We start from the raw sequence: 18,602 nt of genomic DNA on the forward strand, positions 1-18,602 counted from the left end.
CCAATGCAGTTAACCATCACAAGAAGCAGAGGAATCAGCTGTATCATATCTATCAACCACAGATTGCTGGGAGCAATATTTCACCTAGACTGCTATACTATCTGATGCATTTTATTTATCTATTTTTTCAAGTTGCTGACTGGAAACTTCCATGCTGGCATTCAAGAGAGCGGCCACTTCCTCCACATAGAGGACGCCATGATGTCCCACGAGGGGCAATACACTTGTGTGGTCAGCAACTCTGCAGGAGAGGACAAGAGAGACTTTCATGTTACCATTCAAGGTGTGTTCGGTTAATTCTGTGTACCGCAGTTGATGTCAGACTTATATTTTGGGAGTTAAATGTGGTTTTGAAAACAATAGAAAGTGACCTCAAATGTTGTCCTGCTAGTTCCTCCAATCTTCCACCGAGTGACGAACAGGGAGGCAGCGTGGGGTCTGGGACACGAGGATGATGATGAAAAGAATGAGGACATGGTAGAGAAGCGGGAGGTTGTCCTAGGCCATCCGATCAGCCTCTCCTGCGAGAGTAACGCCATCCCACCGCCCAAGCTCAGCTGGTACAAGGACGGCCGAAAACTCACCTCTGCTGACGGGGTGGTGCTACTTCCAGGTAAGGAGAATATTTTTCCTGTTTGATCTAAAACTATTTTATGATATGTATGACTCCAGATTTATGTATAAATGTGTCTAATGCACGGGCCTGTTCTTTAAGGTGGAAATGTGCTACAAATTGCCCGAGTGCAGAAGGAGGATGCTGGGAAGTATACATGCCAGGCTATTAATGAGGCAGGGGAAGACCACATGCACTTTGAATTGGAGATCCTAGGTGAGAAAGAACATGAATCTAATTGTTAATAAAATGTCTGCAATAAAATGTATGTATTTGGAAATGATAATAATATCTGCTGTATTGCTACCTAGTCCCTCCTGCTATTATGGGAGCATCAAAGGAGTTTATGGAGGAAATGGGAGCAGTGGTCAACAGCACCGTGGTGTTACACTGTGATGTGGCCGGACATCCAGCACCGGTCGTCTCCTGGCTGAGAGATGGGCAACCGGTGCACGCAGACTCCCAGCACTACATCAGTGAGGACGGGACACAACTTCAGGTTTGACTTGTGTATTGTTACCAGCGGGTAGACTGATCCTACTGAGACCTTGTGTACCGAGGAATAACACATCCGTCTTAACTTCCAGCTCCTCAGTGTCCAGGTTTCAGACATGGCTGGCTATTTGTGTGTAGCTGAGAACAAGGTTGGAACAGTTGAGAAGCTCTTCAGTTTGACGGTTCAAGGTAAGAAAAATCCACAGCCCGAAGGCTTTTCCACCTACCCTGTATATTAAATTACCCATGGTATTTTATAATAGATGCTATCTGATGTTCTTTCATGGCAACAGACATGCTGACTCCTGCCTTCTGCATGTACTGCTCTGTTTCTCTCGTTCAGTGCCTCCTAGAATAAGCGGCCCTAAGGACGAAGGGGTTAGTGTTATCGAAGGCCACATGGTATCATTGCTGTGTGACGTTCAAGCATACCCTCCTCCAGAGATCACCTGGACCAGAGACGGGCAGGTTCTCCACTTCAGCACCGGGGTTCACATTCTGCCAGGTCAGCCATCAGCCACCTGCTATGCTCAAATAATGCTTACACCAAGGGCATTACCTTTGTTGGACTGTAATTCTGGCCCTCATATCTCATAGGTGGCCAGATGTTACAGTTGCCCCGGACAAGACTGGAAGACGCAGGGCAATATGTGTGCACAGCCACCAACTCAGCAGGGCAAGATCAGAAGAGTATTCTCCTCAGTGTTTATGGTGAGCAAACATATGGGGACACATCTGCACAATTACAGACACATATACAGATGATCAAATCTCAAAACACTGTCTAGGGAACAAAAATAAAAAATGTTTAACAGAAGCCAGCTGTGTTTGAGGACAGTAGTGAATCATACTGAACTGTAAATTCAAACTGAGAAACATGTTCTCTTCTCCGTATGTGCAAACCATCAGTCCAACCCACCCTCAAACCCCTGCATGACGCTGAGTTAGACTCGTTGACACCTCAGGTTGGCTCCTCAGTCACCTTGCGATGCGACGCCCGTGGTGTCCCTGAGCCAGAGGTCACATGGTACAAGAATGGGCTGCAGCTGGCCGCAGGGAACGGGCTGAAGATGGAGCATCACCAGCTGGAGATCATTGGCGTACAGGTCAGGAGAAAATGCTTTTTACGTCATTCATGTTTGAGACTGCAAACAAAACTTCAAGCTTACTTCAAGCACTTGAAGTGGTTTTTGGCTCTTATTCACTTTCCAGGAAGAAAGAGCCACAGCCCCTATTTGAATACAGCCTGTAACTACAATGCAACATCACTGACCACAGACTCTTATTTTTGGTTTATAGATAGCAGATGGTGGCACATACACTTGCAAAGTGTCCAATGTGGCTGGACAGGTAGACAGGACATTCAGGCTCACAGTTCACGGTGAGAATGCCTCAGCTCTTTTTGTATATTAACATTATAGGCAACATCAAAAAGGAGAAGTCTACATTTTTAAAATCTTATAAATATTTCTACAGTTCCACCTGTCCTGGATGGACCCCTTCGGGAGTCACTAAATTACACTCTGGGCTCCCATGTGGCCCTGCTGTGTGAGGCCACTGGAATACCTGTTCCCAGTATTACTTGGCTCAAAGATGGGACCCCTATTGGTAAGTGGGAGGCAGTGATAGAGGAAACTGTAAAATTACAGACTTCTCATATGTGTCAGCTGGGGTAAATGGATGTGTTCGCTGTCCAGAGAGCAGTCTGCAGTGGCAGTGGTCCGTTCGGGGTAACAGGCTGGAGCTAGGGCCTCTCAGTCTGTCTCACGCTGGAACGTACACCTGTGTGGCCAAGAACAGCGAGGGACAGACACAGAAAGACTACACACTCACAGTGCAAGGTGAGCAGTTTTCTTTACCAGTCCTTATACATCATCCACAAGATTCTGAGCGTCATTTATTGAAGCTAATATTTGTCTTTCTCAGTATCGCCCACCATCCTCGACTCCGACCACCCAGCTGATGTGAGTGCACCCTTGGGAGAGGAGTTGACCCTGGAGTGCAGAGCAAATGGAATCCCTAAACCCAACCTCAGCTGGCTGAAGGACGGAGTGACACTAGAGGGATCAGACGCCCGTCACATCTCGTGAGTCATTCAGTCCTCGTAATAGTGGTGCAAAACTCATTTAGCACTTTATTCTATTGAAAGCAGCCCGGTTCATTTTACATCTAGCATCGGAATCAATCAGCACCACTCCCTGATGGTTTGGAAAATTACAACATCAATCATCATTACAGAAGATAATGTGCATGACCAGATGTGTAGACAGAAGTGGTTTACAGTCTCCTGCCCAATCTCATCATGAAGAACCGTACGAGCAGCTGTTTTACAACTGTTCACCAACTTATATGGTCATTACATGTGCAACAGCCAGAGAAAGCAAATGACTGCATGTGTAGCTGTGTGTGACTGTGAGAAACGGCGATGATGGGAAGGATAATGCTTAGATTCGGAGGTGGGGTGGAGAATAGATGCTGGCTTAAACAGAAATAATGAATGTGAAAGCATAACCTGTGTTTGTAATCCGGCAGTGTGACCCCTGACGGCGGCACTCTAACCCTACTGAGGCTGAAACCTGAGGATTCAGGGACATACACCTGCTTGGCTGTCAGTCCAGCCGGCCAGGAGAGCAAAATCTACAGCCTCTTTGTACTAGGTCAGTACAGTAAATTTCTCTGTGTACAATTTCCTCAGTGTTTTATTTACACTTGGTTTCATTTGCCACAGTTCCACCATCTATTTCCGGCGAGACCACTGTCCCCAGAGAGCTGCAGGTCACACAGGACACCACTGTGACGCTGGAGTGTCAGGCGGCAGGAAACCCTCCTCCTCAGATCAGCTGGCTGAAGGATGGGCACCCCCTGCTCCTCTCTCCCCGCACACGCCTCCTCACTGGTGACTCTCTGCTCAGGTCAGTTTAGAAAATAATTAGAGTATATTTCATCTTAATATGTGAGATCATGCTAAATGTTTTTTTTATTTTTTTTTATGTAACAGGATTTCTCCTGTGCAGCTGTCAGATTCTGGCGTTTACACATGTCTGGCACGTAGTCGGGCTGGTCTTGCTGAGCTCAGCTATGATGTCCAAGTTCAAGGTACGATCATAGAATACCAAATTTTCCCAGGAGATGGTATGAAGTGTTTGGATCTGAAGAAGGTTTTTATACAGTGTGTGTTTATGGTGCGCAGTGCCCCCTGGTGTGGATCACGTTGAACCAGTGGAGCCAGTTACAGTCGTCCAGGGATCACTGGTGACACTAACCTGTGAAGCGCGTGGCGTCCCCCCTCCCACACTGACTTGGATGAAGGACAGCCAGCCGCTGTCACTTCACCGCAACCTGCTGCTGGATGGGCAGGAGACGCGGCTGCAGCTGCCTGACGTGGCTCCTTCTGATGCAGGCCTCTACAGCTGTGTGGCTAGTAACCAGGCTGGAAGCAGCACAAAGAGCTTTAACCTTACTGTGCTTGGTAATTCCAAAACAATTGTGATCTGTGTATTTATTTTATTTCTAAATTAAAACCCATGGTATGAGTTCCTTTAAAAAAAACTGAGTCAGGACATTCTGCTTTCTACTCCAGAGCCTCCAAAGATGTCCAGTAGCAGCTCTCCAGAAGAGCTGACCATAGCCGTAGACAGTCCTCTGGAGCTGGAGTGCTCTGCAGTGGGAGTCCCACCTCCCACCCTCAGCTGGCTCAAGGATGGTCGCCCCTTGGAAGGAACTGAGATTGTTCAGCAGGAAGGACACTTTGTCAGGATCAGCAAAGTTCAGGTAAATTACACTTTGTGCGCACATGCAGTATACAGAATGATGTATTGTAAGGGGAATGCTACTTATCACAACACAAACTTTAGCTGGCCAAACAAACAAGTTTTTAACGGCATCGATCCAGGTAAACACAGCATTGTTATGCAAGAACCACTCAAGCTGATTAATGTTGTCTCTTTAAAGGTCGAGGATGCAGGTCTGTACACCTGCTTGGCCAGCAGCCCAGCTGGAGAGGATGGAAAAAACCACTGGGTCCGAGTCCAAGGTGACACAAGCTGTTCTTGTTCAACATGGAAGAATTATATCATGTCCCCCTTCTCCTTTAACTTACTCATCAACTTGCAGCTGGTACTTTGGAAAATAAAGGTCTAGAGTAAAAATCAGTTTTTACAAAAAGTAAAAACAGACTTTTTCCACTTAAACATTTATTCGTTAAAGCTCAATGTGAAATTCCCAAATTCATTCCTACTTTTTTTTTTAACTTGTTCATGATCAAACTCAGCTCACTCATAAAACGTTTTGTACGAATCATGTAATCATCCTTCCCTGTTGCGTGCATGTGATCTTTAGTGAATACATGATTTACTATATATTTCTGTCTTCCTTCTGGCTTTATCTATCCATGGCCAAGTCTTAGGGCACACAGGGCTATTTTTTGTCACATTAATTATGCAGTTTGCTAAAGTGACAGCACTAGAGGCTTTTTGTGATCATAGCTTATTAATCAGTGGTTGTATTTCAGTGCCACCAACGCTCCTTGGCTCTGGTGACGTCAGGACACTGACTGTACCAGTGAATGGACACCTGACTTTGGAGTGTCTGGCCGATGGTGACCCCCCTCCTGATATAGAGTGGTACAAGGACGAGGCCAAACTGCAGGTACGAAGTCTGAAAACAATGGCTTTGAACGAAAAACAACCAAACCCTCTGACTCACACATCCTGTCTCCTTCCTCCTCCTCCTGTTACATCAGCTGGGCGGTCGTATCCAGCGGCTGGCAGGGGGTCAGTACCTGGAGATCCAGGAAGTCAGACCTGAGGACAGTGGCCAGTACAGCTGTGTGGTTACCAACATGGCTGGGAGCAACAGTCTCTTTTTCACTGTGGAGATTCTCTGTAAGTCATAATAATGAAATCATTTAAATCTTTTCTATAGAACCCAACAACAGAATATACAGAACAGAATTTATATAAATGCAACAACAGAAAAAGACATAATTACAAATAAAGGTAAAACGATGAGTAGAAGTAACAAAAGCTGAATGAGTAAATAAATTATAATTATGTTACAAGTCTCATCCGCTCCCATATTTCACAACCAGGCAGCACTTACTGAGAATCAATTCTTTTAAGTAAAGCCATTATTCTTGCAAGGAGGGTACAGATGGCCTCTGGCTAATTTCAGTGAGCGTTCTTTAGGGCCAAAAAGTGCAGCAAACAGAGCTGGTTCTGATGGTGCAAAGAAGTGCCACTTATGACACATACTGTATGTACATACCAGAACATCTGTGTGCATTGTTTTTAAAATGTCTTACTTTTTAAGCAGAGACAAACTGGACTATGTGTAAGGGCCTTACAGTACGGTGTATTGTCCCCTTTTAGTCAGGAACTCATAGATTGTACTTACAGCATGTTGTATATCTGGTTAACATTTAGTGTCCACAAGGGGTGGGGAAGGACATAGTTACAGACAATAAACATTCTGAGTTTTAAATGCCTGCAGAAATATTCTCTGAGAATATTAAACTTTAACGCCAAGTGTTCAAAAGAATGTGATTTATTGTCAGTATCGTGCAACGATGTGATTGATTTTTACCATATGCCAAAACCCTCACTGAATGTGGAATGATGTCATGTTTTAGCTGAGGGGAAAAACAAGTGGTTGTGAGGATTAGCTGGATGTGAGCTGTTCTTGTGGGTAATCTGATGCATAATAGTGACATCAGGGAAACTGATCCAGTGGATGTTATGTCTGTAGTTAGACCACATGAGGAGGGTGACATCATGTTTTCACCAATAAAGTAATGGCTTGATGCTGTAGTAGAGAAGTTTGGAAGTGCCATATTGTCTCTGTTGCAGTGCAGTTGTAGGAGTAGTAGCTTTTCCATTCGGGGAGAAGGAAGTGAATCCCACCGATCCAAGTATTGATTCAGATTGTTAGCTAGGTACAGTTCAGTATGACTGCATGTGATACAGATCTCTCTCTTAAAATAAAAAAATGTTCTTCAGTCCATAACCAGGTGAGATGTCTGTGCCTGCATACATCTGATATACTTAACAATACGAACTGCATTAATGATGGTCTTTATCTTTCTGAAGGATTAATGATTGAGTAAAGAGTTTTACACGCTAAACTACATGATCTGTCACTTTACCTCTAGTACCCCCGGTAATAAAGGAGAGCAGTTCCGTGGTGACTGTTCATATTGGCCAGGATGCAGTTCTACCGTGTGAATTTGAAGGTGACTCCTCATCTTCAGTCATGTGGAGGAAAGACGGCTTCCCTGTGCCTCAAGATAACAAGAAGTACGTCCTAATATAACTATGAGGCATCTGTAAATAGTGTACTTCACGCTCGACCGCCACAGACACAGCTTCATTCATCTTTTATTGTATTCCTTTTTCAGGTACACCATGTTATCAGAGGGCTCCTTGCGTATACATGGAGCTCAGCTGAACGACGCAGGCCGCTACTACTGCACTGTGTCCAACCAGGCTGGCTCTGATCACTGGGGAATGGATCTTCGTGTGTTTGGTAAATATTACATATAGTCATTTTTTTTCTGTAATTTTTACCCTGGTCCTTCTGATTACCTGCTTTATCTGTATTCATTTTAATCTAATTTTAAGGTTTTGTTAACCTAAAGCTGTTCTGTCTCTTGTTAGTGGGTCCATCAATCAGTCCGGGTCCATTCAATGTGACAGTAACCACCGGAATTAGAGCTGTGCTGAGCTGTGAGACTACAGGTATACCCCCGCCTAAAATATCTTGGAAGAGGAATGGCACTCCACTCGATGTCAGCCAGCAGCCTGGTGCATACAGGTAAAGACAAAGCTGTGGCTGCACTCTCTTTCGGTGCGCAGCGTGGAAACGGCTTAAAAAAACTCTTACTCATCTCTCCAGGTTGCTGCCTTCTGGGTCTCTGGTTCTTTTGTCCCCAGCCAATGAGGATGAAGGTTATTTTGAGTGCACTGCTGTCAATGATGTGGGTGAGGAGCGCAAGGTCATTGAGGTCATCCTGCAAGGTATTGATTTTGTTTTCTATAATAACAACACTGTAGAATTATTATTTATTATTCTTTCCTTTTCCTGATGATTTTGCTTCTTTCTCCCGTAGTCCCGCCATCCATTGAGGATGACGTCACAACAGTTAAGGCTGTGAAAATGTCACCTGTGGTGTTGCCTTGTCACGTACAAGGACGGCCTCGGCCCACTGTTACCTGGACAAAGGGTGGAGCCAAACTGAGCGCCAGAGGAGGAAGTTACCGTGTCCTTCCCACTGGTAAGACAGCATGTCCAAGCAACAGTGCTGTTTTTATGACTCCTTATAATAAATCATGGTCCATTGGAACAACAACACAGCATCACACATCGTTGTGTCTTTGTGCTCATTTGGATGCAGGAGTGTTGGAGATAACTGCTGCTTTGCCCAGTCACACTGGCAGATACACATGCTCAGCCCGCAACCCGGCTGGAGTGGCTCACAAACACATCACTCTCACAGTGCAAGGTGAGTTCTAATTGACCTGGTGCCGATAACTGTTCAAACAAAAACTAATAGCTTATGATTAAACATGCTGACCTGCGTGCACTTAGAGCCACCAGAGATCAGGCCAATGGCAGAGGAAGTGCAAGTGGTGCTGCATCATGGGACCGTTCTCCCCTGTGAGGTTCAAGGCTTCCCCAGACCATCAATCACCTGGCAAAGAGAAGGAGTTCCCATAGCAGCAGGTAACCGTGTATAACACACAAGCAAGGCACTCAGCTTTATGAAAAACACTCTTTTTTTCCATTAATTTCTCTAAAAGTGAAAGCCATTAATCTTATGACAAATGATTATTTTGTATGAAAAGTTTTAAAACATTTTCAGACTGGACAGCAACCAGTCATAAACCTGCACGTCTCACTAGGTTACATGGGATGCTGATCTACAATCTCATTCTCATTTCAGGTCACAGGTTGGCTGTGCTGTCAAACGGAGCTCTGAAGTTCTCCCGTGTGACGCTTGGTGATGCCGGGACCTACCAGTGTCTGGCAAAGAACGATGCTGGTGTAGCTGTGGGCAGGACCAAACTAGTCCTTCAAGGTAACGGACTTCTGACAGTGGACGAACCAGTGGCTATATCAATTTCTTTAGTGGAATTACACTGGCATGTGCAGAGAATTAAACCCCCAGTTCCATGTTAGTGCTGCAGTCAGTCACTCCTGCGAATGTGAGTAAACTTTCTCACTTGATGTTTCTCCAGTTCCACCAGTGTTGAGTGTGCCTCGTGTTGAGTACACTGCTGTGTTAGGCCAGCCAGTCAGTCTGGAGTGTGTGGCTGATGGACAGCCACAACCTGAAGTTACCTGGCACAAAGAGAGGAGGCCTGTGGTGGACGGTGCTCATATACACATCTTTGCCAATGGAACTCTGGCAATTACATCTACCCAGCGCAGTGACGCAGGTCTTTACACTTGTACTGCCAAAAACCTCGCTGGCAGAGCCAGCCACGATATGCGGCTGCTTATCCAAGGTGAGGGAAGGCTTTTCATATCGCTGTCTCACAGTGCACAGGCGCTTAAATGTGTTTATGTTAATTATGTTTTTGCTTCTCAGTCCCACCCATGATTCCTCCCGCGCAGACAGAACTGTCAGTCATTCAAGGATTTCAGGCGCTGCTGCCTTGTGCTGCTCAGGGTTCACCAGAGCCAAAAGTGTCATGGGAGAAGAACGGCGCCATGGTGCCCAACCTTCCTGGCAAATTCACTGTCCTGCGATCAGGAGAGCTGATTATTGAGAGGGCTGAGGTGAGCCTGAATATCATCCTCATTTTTCACAGCATTATGAATTACATTTCCATCTAGTTCTGGGATTAAAAATCAGCTCTGGCTGCTTTCTTCACACAGCTGGGAGATGCCGGCGTGTTTACATGTGTAGCCACAAACACAGCTGGCTCTGCGAGACAAGACATCCGCCTGTCCATCAACATGAGGCCTGTCTTCAAAGAGCTGCCAGGTGATGTAACTCTGAACAAAGGACAGAGTCTGGCTTTGTCCTGCCATGCTCAGGGAACACCTTCTCCTGTCATCTCCTGGACTGTCAACAACAGTCCCTATGAAGGTATTATTTTCCTTTTTGCCTGCACTACTTATGTCATTTACAATATTTGCATTTTACTTTTTCATAGAGTTTGATGCTGTGACTCTTAAGCTTAGACAGTACTGTGGGTTAAAACACCACTGCTTAAAATTGTTCCAGGTGCTGTAGATGAGTCAGGCCGGAGCTCAGTCTTCATTGAGAATGTGACTTTGAGTGATGCTGGGACCTACGTATGCATCGCAGAAAACAGTGTGGGCTCCATCAGAGCACTATCATTTGTTCGTATCAGAGGTGAGCTTTTTGCCACACACAGATAATTACGTCTACTTGATGCACGCCACACTGTAAATATGTATGCTGTGTGCCTCCAGAGCCTCCAGTGTTGAAGGGTGAAGCCCACACGTCTCAGACAGTCATCCAGGGTGGCAATGCTATGCTTGACTGCCCAGTCCACGGAGACCCCAGCCCTGTCCTCCGCTGGCTCAGAAATGGAAACCAATTACTCCGCTCCCACCGAATGCAAGCGCTCCACAACGGATCCTTGGTCATTTACAGCATCACTGTAAATATGAAGTTTACTTTCACCCTTTGCTTTTGAAGTTTTACAGCAGTGACACAGGTTTCTAGAAAAGTCTGATTTAGTCCAGCCTCTATGGATTGAATGATAAAGCCTGCCTGAGCAAACAACATCAACAAAATGTTGTATGTCACAGAGAACAATGGCGCCGTATTCATCCTGTCTAAGCTTCATCTGCAGTCCCCTTGGGTGGAGGAACAGTGTGTGACTGTCCTGCAGTGTCCTGCTTCCACCCAAATCAGATTCAGTTCAGTCAGAGAGGCTAACAGCATTAGCAGCAGAGGGAAGAGACGAACAGAACGCTGGATGTTCCCAGACTCTGTCCCTCTTTCCTGAGCCTGCAACCTTGTTATCATCTCTAACTGCTGCTATAATTGCCCAGCCTGCAGCTGAGACTTTCTCACAGACAGATGACTGTCCTTCCCACAGAACACTAATGTGAAATTTCCTCTCTCTGGTCCAATAATATCTATTATAACAAATAATTCAATGGAATAAAGTCAACTGCCACATTGAAAATGTCAGCTTTTTGCTGTAAAGTTAGATTTCTGCCACTGTAAAAAGTGTTTGTGATTTAAAGACAGTTTTGTCCCCAAGGTTTGGGATCCTAATAGAGGGTAATTGTTCCTCCGAGTACAGATCAAACCAAAATGTCCTCCTCTACCTGCTTTATCTACAGGCTGCAGACGAAGGGCAGTATCAGTGTGTGGCTGAGAGTGAGGCTGGAACAGCTGAGAGGACCATTACTGTCAAGGTTCAGAGTGAGTTCTGTCTATTTAATTATATACACTTTACTGGGGTATTAAATGAATGACTAATAGGTAACATATTGTATTTCTCAAAACTATTTCTAACTATTTTCCTTTCTCTTTACTTATTCATGCATTCAGCTTTCTTTTGATGTAAGCATTCACGTTTTTGGTGGGGTTGGACTAAAACAACATGATGCATTCAAATATGGAACAAAATTAGACTCTCCACCTCTTTCTTATCCTCATCTTCTCTGTCTCAGTCAACGGAGGTTACTCTAACTGGGAGGAGTGGGGTCCATGCAGTAGCACCTGTGGGCAAGGCTTCCAAGAGCGAATCAGACTATGCAACAACCCAGAGCCAGCTAACGGTGGCCGATCATGCAGTGGCCCCAGTATCGACTCTAGGAAATGTCAGACGGGTTTGTGTCCAGGTACGGTCCGCTGGCTCTGTCTTTTGTTACAGTATTTTTTCTTTTAAAATCATATTTTGGATAATTTCCAAACTATTTTATTGGTTTTGCTGCAGAATTTGACATTTAACATATAGCTAAGACTTTCCAGTCTGGCCTTAAGAACATTTGTAAGAAGATGATTATGGTGGTGAGGACATGTAAAATCACCATTTTTCTGTCTGTTTATTGTGGTTGGTGATAAAAGGTGAGGTTCCACGCAAGACAAGAGGCAGCCTGATAGGAATGGTGAATGAGAGAGAGTTTGGTGTGTCCTTCCTGGAGGCCAACATTACTGACAATGAGGAAGAAGGGAGCAGCACTCTGCAGGCACGCCTGGAAAACATTCCTCCCACTGTGGGTGAGTGATCGCACATAACATGCTGCTGAATGATCTTCTTTGGGAAGTTGCGTATTCCACCTTTCAGAATGTGCACAGTGTGGGTTCAGTAAGCTTTTAAAGGTGCAGCATGCAGACAATTCAATCTTAAAATACAGTTAAAGGAGTTTATTCTGTTTATGATTTCTTTAGAAGTGAAAATAGGAAGGGTTTCTTTTCAGAATATGCTCCTTCACCTTTCTGTGGTTCTGTAAGAGGCCTAGAGTCGGTGTTGTTTCTTTGCAGGTCCTTTGCTGAGGGTGCTGGTGTCTGTGTTTGCTCCCATGTATTGGACCACTGTGCTACAGAACGGAGCAGCCAGGAACGGCTACTCCTTAACCCAGGGCCAGTTCAGACAGGAGTCTCAGCTGGAGTTTGAGACAGGTGAGCTATGCATCAGGTTTTTACACGTGTCCTGTATGAATGCCAGTTATAAGTGTTTTGCCAGTTTAGATTTCAAACCTTTGAGTTTCTGTTATATGATAATAAAAAAAAATAAGTGTATCTGTCAGGGTGCTCTTTTGTAAAACAACCAGCAGATGGCGTCACTCGCTACAGTGATATACAGAACATAGCATGCACAAGAAAGCCATTACTTCCTGGCTGTTTGAACATGTGGTTCCAGATACTACAACTGTTCTTAATTTATTTTAATCTCTTCTAACAGGAGAGATCCTTCGTTTGACCCATGTCGCAAGAGGTCTGGATTCCGAGGGAGTTTTACTCATTGATATAGTGATTAACGGATTTGTCCCTCCATCATTATCATCATCTCGTCTGAGCCTGCAGGTATATTCCTTGCTTTCATTGCAACATCCACATAAGACCTCCAGCATACCATAACAGAGTGATGTTGTCATACTTCAGATCCAATCTGTCCGACCCGCTTTTGTTTCCCCCCCTTGCAGGAGTTTGATGAGTCATACGTGCAGACGGGCCAAGGGCAGCTGTATTCGTGGTCATCGCAGACCCACCAGAGAGGAGGAAACCCCATGGTGCTGCGCTGTAATCACACCATTATTTATGAGGGCCAGGAGGAGCGCCAGGGCCCTCTGCTCCAGCTGCTCAAGGTCTCCGGGATGAACAGCGCCTACAACATGTTCACTCTCACTTTGGACTTCCACATCACTGCCAGCCTTCTCATACCAGGTCTGGGAAAAATTAAAATGATTTAAAACTTAACTATCATATAAAATACTGCATTTGAATGTTGCAACAGCTAACAGTGCCTGGAACTCTCTGTTTCCAGATGGTTATGAAGACACATGCCCTGAAGGGTTCAGTCTTGACACAGCCTCCTACTGTGCCGGTATGCTGCTTTCCTCTTTGTGTCTTGTCAGAACTTTTATTTGAACATTTGTCACTTACCAGTTTCAATATTCTAACCAAATGTTAATCCAATTAGATGAAGATGAGTGTGAGCTCCAGTCTCCCTGTTCTCACTCATGTAACAATATCATGGGAGGCTTTTCTTGTGCCTGCCCCTCTGGATTTACCATTTCTGCAGAGACCAACACATGCAAAGGTGAGACAGAAAATAACCAACAATAATAACCATCAAATACCATGGTGTAGTCCTCCTTAAGTAACATCTGTTTAAGTCCTCACCTCACACTTCTTTCTCACGTATTGCAGATATTGATGAGTGTTCCCAAGGCTCACACATGTGCCACTACAACCAGCAGTGTGTCAACACAGTGGGCACATATCGCTGCCAGGCCAAGTGTGGACCAGGATTTAAGCCCAGCATCACAGGAACCAGCTGTGAAGGTATGCCACCATTAAACTGTCTGCACCACATTTTATACAGTGCCATAAACAACCTATGTGTTACTGTCACGCTATGTAGTATATTTGCACCTGGAATAATAAGCAGAATCTAGATTATTACCGTATTATTTGTGTTTCAGATGTGGATGAGTGTCAGGAGTCTGCTATCTCCCCGTGCCAGCATCAGTGCCTCAATACTCTGGGTTCATACCGCTGTATGTGCCACCCCGGATACCAGCTGTCAGGACATCGCTGCATTGGTCAGTCACCAAGCTATTTGGCCTTCAAAGAGGTTAAAAAGTGTTGAAAAGAAGTCCTTGAGAACTGAACACTTTAACTTGTTTGATTTAAATTCAAGCCCTTCCTTAAACTAAGCATTTATAAAGTGCTTTGTTTAAAAACTAGCAGCTGTGTATATTTAATTTTTGGACATTCCGAGTCAGTGGATAGTTGACGTTATGTTTTAACGGTTGCACTTTTGCAGATATCAATGAGTGCCTGAGGAATGTATGCCCGGCTCACCAGCAGTGCCGCAACACAGAGGGAGGATACCAGTGTTTCGACAGCTGCCCAGCTGGCATGACCAAAGCAGAGAATGGAGCCTGTGTGGGTTAGTGGCTGCCATAAGTTATTTTTATCCAGTTTATTCTGTTTAAAGGGTGCTAAATTATTTGACTGCAAATAAGTAAGAGACACAGCTTCAACTTATGAACGCCTTTAAGCTGGTAAATAACGGTGTTGGTTGACAATAAAGAGGGTTAATTTATCTTACCCCTTATCATGAGAAAACCGCTTTCGCTCTCTTGAATTTGTTGATACTCAGGGAGGAACTATAACTGAACATTTGAAAATGCCTGGGAGGTTGGAGCCTGGCTAGTCTTCTCCTTAAATTACAATCACTAATCTGAATTCTACAATCTGTCTGACTCCATGCATGGTTAATAAGTGTCCATTTAATCCAAACCATAATCTTTTCATAAACCTAAAAGTAGTAGCTTTGGTGTCTAAACCAAATCTTGTCTCGTGTTAACAAAATAATTAACTAGTGATCTCTGCATTTACAGCATTAAATAAAATAATTGCAAACTTGGCTTCCATTAGGTCCTCTGATAGTAGACTGACACTAGGTATAACATTTCTGGAGCAAATGTAACATTTTGAATATAAAAATTGCTGCCGAAATATTTTTCAGATATTGACGAGTGCCAGGACGGAAGTCACATGTGTCGCTACACTCAGATCTGCCAGAACACAATCGGAGGTTACGGTTGTGTGTGTCCCAGAGGTTACCGATCTCAGGGAGTAGGCCTTCCGTGTTTGGGTAGGACACTTCTATCGTCTATTTGATGAATTCTCCCTCTCTTAGGATCAGACCTTAGAACAAACATGATTTTATTTCACCTTTCAGACATCGATGAATGTCTGCAGACGCCAAACCCCTGCGCCTACCAGTGCCGCAATGTGCCTGGCAGCTTCAGGTGCATGTGTCCTCCCGGTACTGTGCTGCTTGGGGATGGGCGCTCCTGTGCGGGTCTGGAGAGAGGGCAGACCTTCACCAACGGCACCAGAGTCAGGGCAAGACTGCGGCCACAGCTGGTGTCGTCCCTCGGCAGGCCGATTCTCTCCCGCTCTCATGGAGTGTCTCGCATTACCAGACAGAGCTGCCCTGTGGGGTACACCAACAGAGACGGCAAGTGTGTCGGTAAGTTCAAATCAAAGTATTTTACAAACAGATTCAAAATCATAAAGAAAACCTAGAGAAAAACATGTGCGTTAAACTGTTGCCAGCCTCTTCAATCTCACACAAACAGTACTTCTCTGCATTACTTACTGTACAGATGTGGATGAGTGTCTGCTCCGGAAGCCATGCCAACATGAGTGCAGAAACACCATCGGCAGCTTCAAGTGCTCGTGTCCCCCAGGATACCAGCTGCTACCCAATGGCAGGAACTGTAAAGGCAAGTGTCTCCTTGGTTTCCTAACTATCACCTACTTTCACCTTTCCTTGAAAGTATGTTGAGTTCTTATCTCCTGTCTCTACAATTAGACATAGATGAGTGTGTGGAACAAGGCGTCCAGTGCGGACACAATCAGATGTGCTTCAATACCCGAGGGGGATACCAGTGTCTGGATACCCCTTGCCCTACGTCCTACCAGAGTGGAGGAAGTCCTGGGTAAATGAAAATGGGTTTTAAATACTATCATTAGGCCATAGATGCTGTGCATATTTTGTATGAGACTGTGATGTTAACATCAAATGCTGCTGTCTTTCTTTTATGGAATGAATTGATGTGTGAAGAAGAATATCCTTTATAGGACAATAAAGACTCTATCTATCTATCTATCTATCTATCTATCTATCTATCATATGTAAGGAATTCTTGTGGTGTTAGTGACACTTTTTTTCTTCCCTGTTGATTCCTGTAGGACCTGCTATAGGCCCTGCTCTCTGGACTGCGCCACAGGAGGCTCTCCTCTGCTGCTGCAGTACAAGCTGCTCACTCTTCCCTCTGGAATCCCCGCCAATCACAACGTGGTACGACTGTCAGCTTTCTCCGAGTCTGGCATCCTGCAAGAGCGCACTTCCTTCACAATACTTGAGCAAGAATCAGAAACGGGTACAATGGGCCGGGTGTTCGGCATCAGGGACGAGGCCGGCAGGGGGATCATCTTCACCCTCCGGGTTCTGGACAGACCGGGGCTAGTGCGGCTCAAGGTGCAGGCCACCACTATCTCCCTGCAGGGACGAATCACCTACCAGAGCATCTTCATCATCTACATCTCCATATCAGCGTACCCCTACTAACACTTTGTGCGGCTTTACAGATGACTCTGCCCTGTTGGATTCCTCTCAGGCATAAGGCAATCCCCCAAAAATCCTGTGCATTGGACACAGTAGGCTATGCAAAGAAAGTCTGACGTACAACAAATGTGGATATAGTTAGTAAGCGGATGTCATGAAGATGTGTACACTGATTTGTGACTGAAATATCATAGTGGAAAAATCCCTATAAGAAAAAAAAAAGACCTTTAAAGTCCTTCCTTCAGTGGAATCTTTTGAATTGATCACAGAGCGGAACTGCTTATTGAAGACATCTGAACGGACAAACATGCTTGACGAACAAAGTATACTGTTGATTTATTAACCACATGACCAATTCTTTTTTTTTTTTGCGGGGGGGGGGGAGTACAAAGAGTGGTCTTCAAAATGTACATCTGAAAATGCAGAACGCAAAACTGTATATTGTCAGCCAAGCACTGAAGTTATTTAGCGTCCATTAACGAACTACCAGATATTTTTCCATGTTCTGCTGTCTATCACTTGGTGTGTTTGTTTCTAATGTTGAACATCTAATTTTGGGGCAGATTTACTCTCATATAAAAATAAGTTTGCAGCCCACGCTACGAAATACAAGCCTACTTCAAATTGTTCCGCAGCGATGAAATTGTACAATGTTTTCCCCTATTATTTTAATTTATTTAAGTCGTCTGAACGCATCACTGGTTTAAACAACCTCCTTTCACAGAGGTTTGAGTTCATGAGGATCTACTGGCATTGTAATGGCACATTGTAACAGTGGCTTGTAGCTGCCCAGTGTTTCATCTATCCTATGTGTTTTTGTACTCTTTTATAACTTCTTTTGTTTTTCACAGAAAGTGTAAAGGTGCTATTCTGAATGTACTTGAGTGTTTTAGCTGATACTATTCCAATAATGTGTTTGGTGCTGGTGTCACAAAGACAACAGGAAGTTATTAACACCAACTAACCACAGAGTTGGACTGCACTTACAGTTTCTGCAGCGTGGCATTAGCTACAATATAGCACGTCTTTCCTGCGTAATGTCATATAATGTGCCATCAATGTACAAATCTGTGAGGGGAATCTATCTGAAATCCATGAAGTTGCAGCAAAATGTTGCAGATTAAACAAATATGTCCCTGTTGCTGTAAATGAGTGTCAAATATTTGTAGAAATAAAACGGACAACACTTTTGCTTTTGTGTATCTTATTACCACACAACTTCAGTGTCACTCATTCCAATGTCTTTCTGTTTTTTAAATCATTTCTACTGCCACTTTTTTGACTTTGTAAACATAAGTTTAATCAGTAAGGCTATCTTCATTGTCCCTCGTTTCCGATCGCTCTCTTTCTCTATCCATTCAGCTTTTGCCTCAGTCTCTATGTGGTCAGCTGTCATTTCAGCTCAAAATTGCTTTTACGCTCCTCCGCCCCGTTCACCTCCAGTCCCCTCATCCACAGCCCAGATCGACCTCATCACAGTCAACTCTTCATCCGATACAGATCTCCGACATTCCTTCATCGTCACCACCGCCTGTGTCTAGACCCAGGAGGCTTCCTGTACCGAGCACAGCCTCACCTTCTCCCCGTCAAATATGATAAAGTTCTTAGACCGGGTCTAATCGCCAAAGACATTTCTCTTATTGTGCAAACATTATTAAGTTAAATGTCCATTTAGAAGGATGTCTGTCCTGATT

At 44.5% G+C, this 18,602-nt stretch overlaps 1 protein-coding gene across 1 annotated transcript in view; it reads left to right on the top strand.

Moving 5' to 3' along the window:
- The window catches only part of hmcn2 (hemicentin 2), a 41,749-nt gene extending 23,651 nt beyond the window's left edge, over positions 1 to 18,098 (top strand). The window contains exons 33-81 of the mRNA XM_084551437.1: positions 133 to 283; positions 392 to 613; positions 716 to 829; positions 925 to 1,112; positions 1,201 to 1,297; positions 1,452 to 1,613; positions 1,706 to 1,819; positions 2,018 to 2,214; positions 2,408 to 2,489; positions 2,585 to 2,716; positions 2,806 to 2,949; positions 3,035 to 3,194; positions 3,641 to 3,765; positions 3,837 to 4,020; positions 4,107 to 4,204; positions 4,299 to 4,577; positions 4,689 to 4,879; positions 5,060 to 5,141; positions 5,619 to 5,755; positions 5,850 to 5,991; positions 7,257 to 7,401; positions 7,503 to 7,630; positions 7,762 to 7,918; positions 8,000 to 8,121; positions 8,214 to 8,378; positions 8,499 to 8,606; positions 8,693 to 8,827; positions 9,048 to 9,182; positions 9,343 to 9,612; positions 9,696 to 9,886; positions 9,986 to 10,199; positions 10,338 to 10,469; positions 10,550 to 10,740; positions 11,435 to 11,516; positions 11,768 to 11,938; positions 12,165 to 12,317; positions 12,582 to 12,719; positions 13,003 to 13,124; positions 13,244 to 13,484; positions 13,585 to 13,644; positions 13,741 to 13,860; positions 13,971 to 14,105; positions 14,246 to 14,365; positions 14,590 to 14,715; positions 15,298 to 15,426; positions 15,514 to 15,807; positions 15,944 to 16,063; positions 16,153 to 16,279; positions 16,533 to 18,098. Coding sequence (XP_084407563.1) covers positions 133 to 283; positions 392 to 613; positions 716 to 829; positions 925 to 1,112; positions 1,201 to 1,297; positions 1,452 to 1,613; positions 1,706 to 1,819; positions 2,018 to 2,214; positions 2,408 to 2,489; positions 2,585 to 2,716; positions 2,806 to 2,949; positions 3,035 to 3,194; positions 3,641 to 3,765; positions 3,837 to 4,020; positions 4,107 to 4,204; positions 4,299 to 4,577; positions 4,689 to 4,879; positions 5,060 to 5,141; positions 5,619 to 5,755; positions 5,850 to 5,991; positions 7,257 to 7,401; positions 7,503 to 7,630; positions 7,762 to 7,918; positions 8,000 to 8,121; positions 8,214 to 8,378; positions 8,499 to 8,606; positions 8,693 to 8,827; positions 9,048 to 9,182; positions 9,343 to 9,612; positions 9,696 to 9,886; positions 9,986 to 10,199; positions 10,338 to 10,469; positions 10,550 to 10,740; positions 11,435 to 11,516; positions 11,768 to 11,938; positions 12,165 to 12,317; positions 12,582 to 12,719; positions 13,003 to 13,124; positions 13,244 to 13,484; positions 13,585 to 13,644; positions 13,741 to 13,860; positions 13,971 to 14,105; positions 14,246 to 14,365; positions 14,590 to 14,715; positions 15,298 to 15,426; positions 15,514 to 15,807; positions 15,944 to 16,063; positions 16,153 to 16,279; positions 16,533 to 16,911 — 7,611 coding nt within the window. The 3' untranslated portion in view covers positions 16,912 to 18,098. The remainder of the gene's footprint in view (positions 1 to 132; positions 284 to 391; positions 614 to 715; positions 830 to 924; positions 1,113 to 1,200; positions 1,298 to 1,451; positions 1,614 to 1,705; positions 1,820 to 2,017; positions 2,215 to 2,407; positions 2,490 to 2,584; positions 2,717 to 2,805; positions 2,950 to 3,034; positions 3,195 to 3,640; positions 3,766 to 3,836; positions 4,021 to 4,106; positions 4,205 to 4,298; positions 4,578 to 4,688; positions 4,880 to 5,059; positions 5,142 to 5,618; positions 5,756 to 5,849; positions 5,992 to 7,256; positions 7,402 to 7,502; positions 7,631 to 7,761; positions 7,919 to 7,999; positions 8,122 to 8,213; positions 8,379 to 8,498; positions 8,607 to 8,692; positions 8,828 to 9,047; positions 9,183 to 9,342; positions 9,613 to 9,695; positions 9,887 to 9,985; positions 10,200 to 10,337; positions 10,470 to 10,549; positions 10,741 to 11,434; positions 11,517 to 11,767; positions 11,939 to 12,164; positions 12,318 to 12,581; positions 12,720 to 13,002; positions 13,125 to 13,243; positions 13,485 to 13,584; positions 13,645 to 13,740; positions 13,861 to 13,970; positions 14,106 to 14,245; positions 14,366 to 14,589; positions 14,716 to 15,297; positions 15,427 to 15,513; positions 15,808 to 15,943; positions 16,064 to 16,152; positions 16,280 to 16,532) is intronic.
- The last annotated feature ends 504 nt before the right edge of the window (positions 18,099 to 18,602 follow it).

This window comes from Chelon labrosus (assembly GCF_963514085.1).
Source record: "Chelon labrosus genome assembly, chromosome: 9".
In the NCBI taxonomy this organism is placed as follows: Eukaryota; Metazoa; Chordata; class Actinopteri; order Mugiliformes; family Mugilidae; genus Chelon; species Chelon labrosus.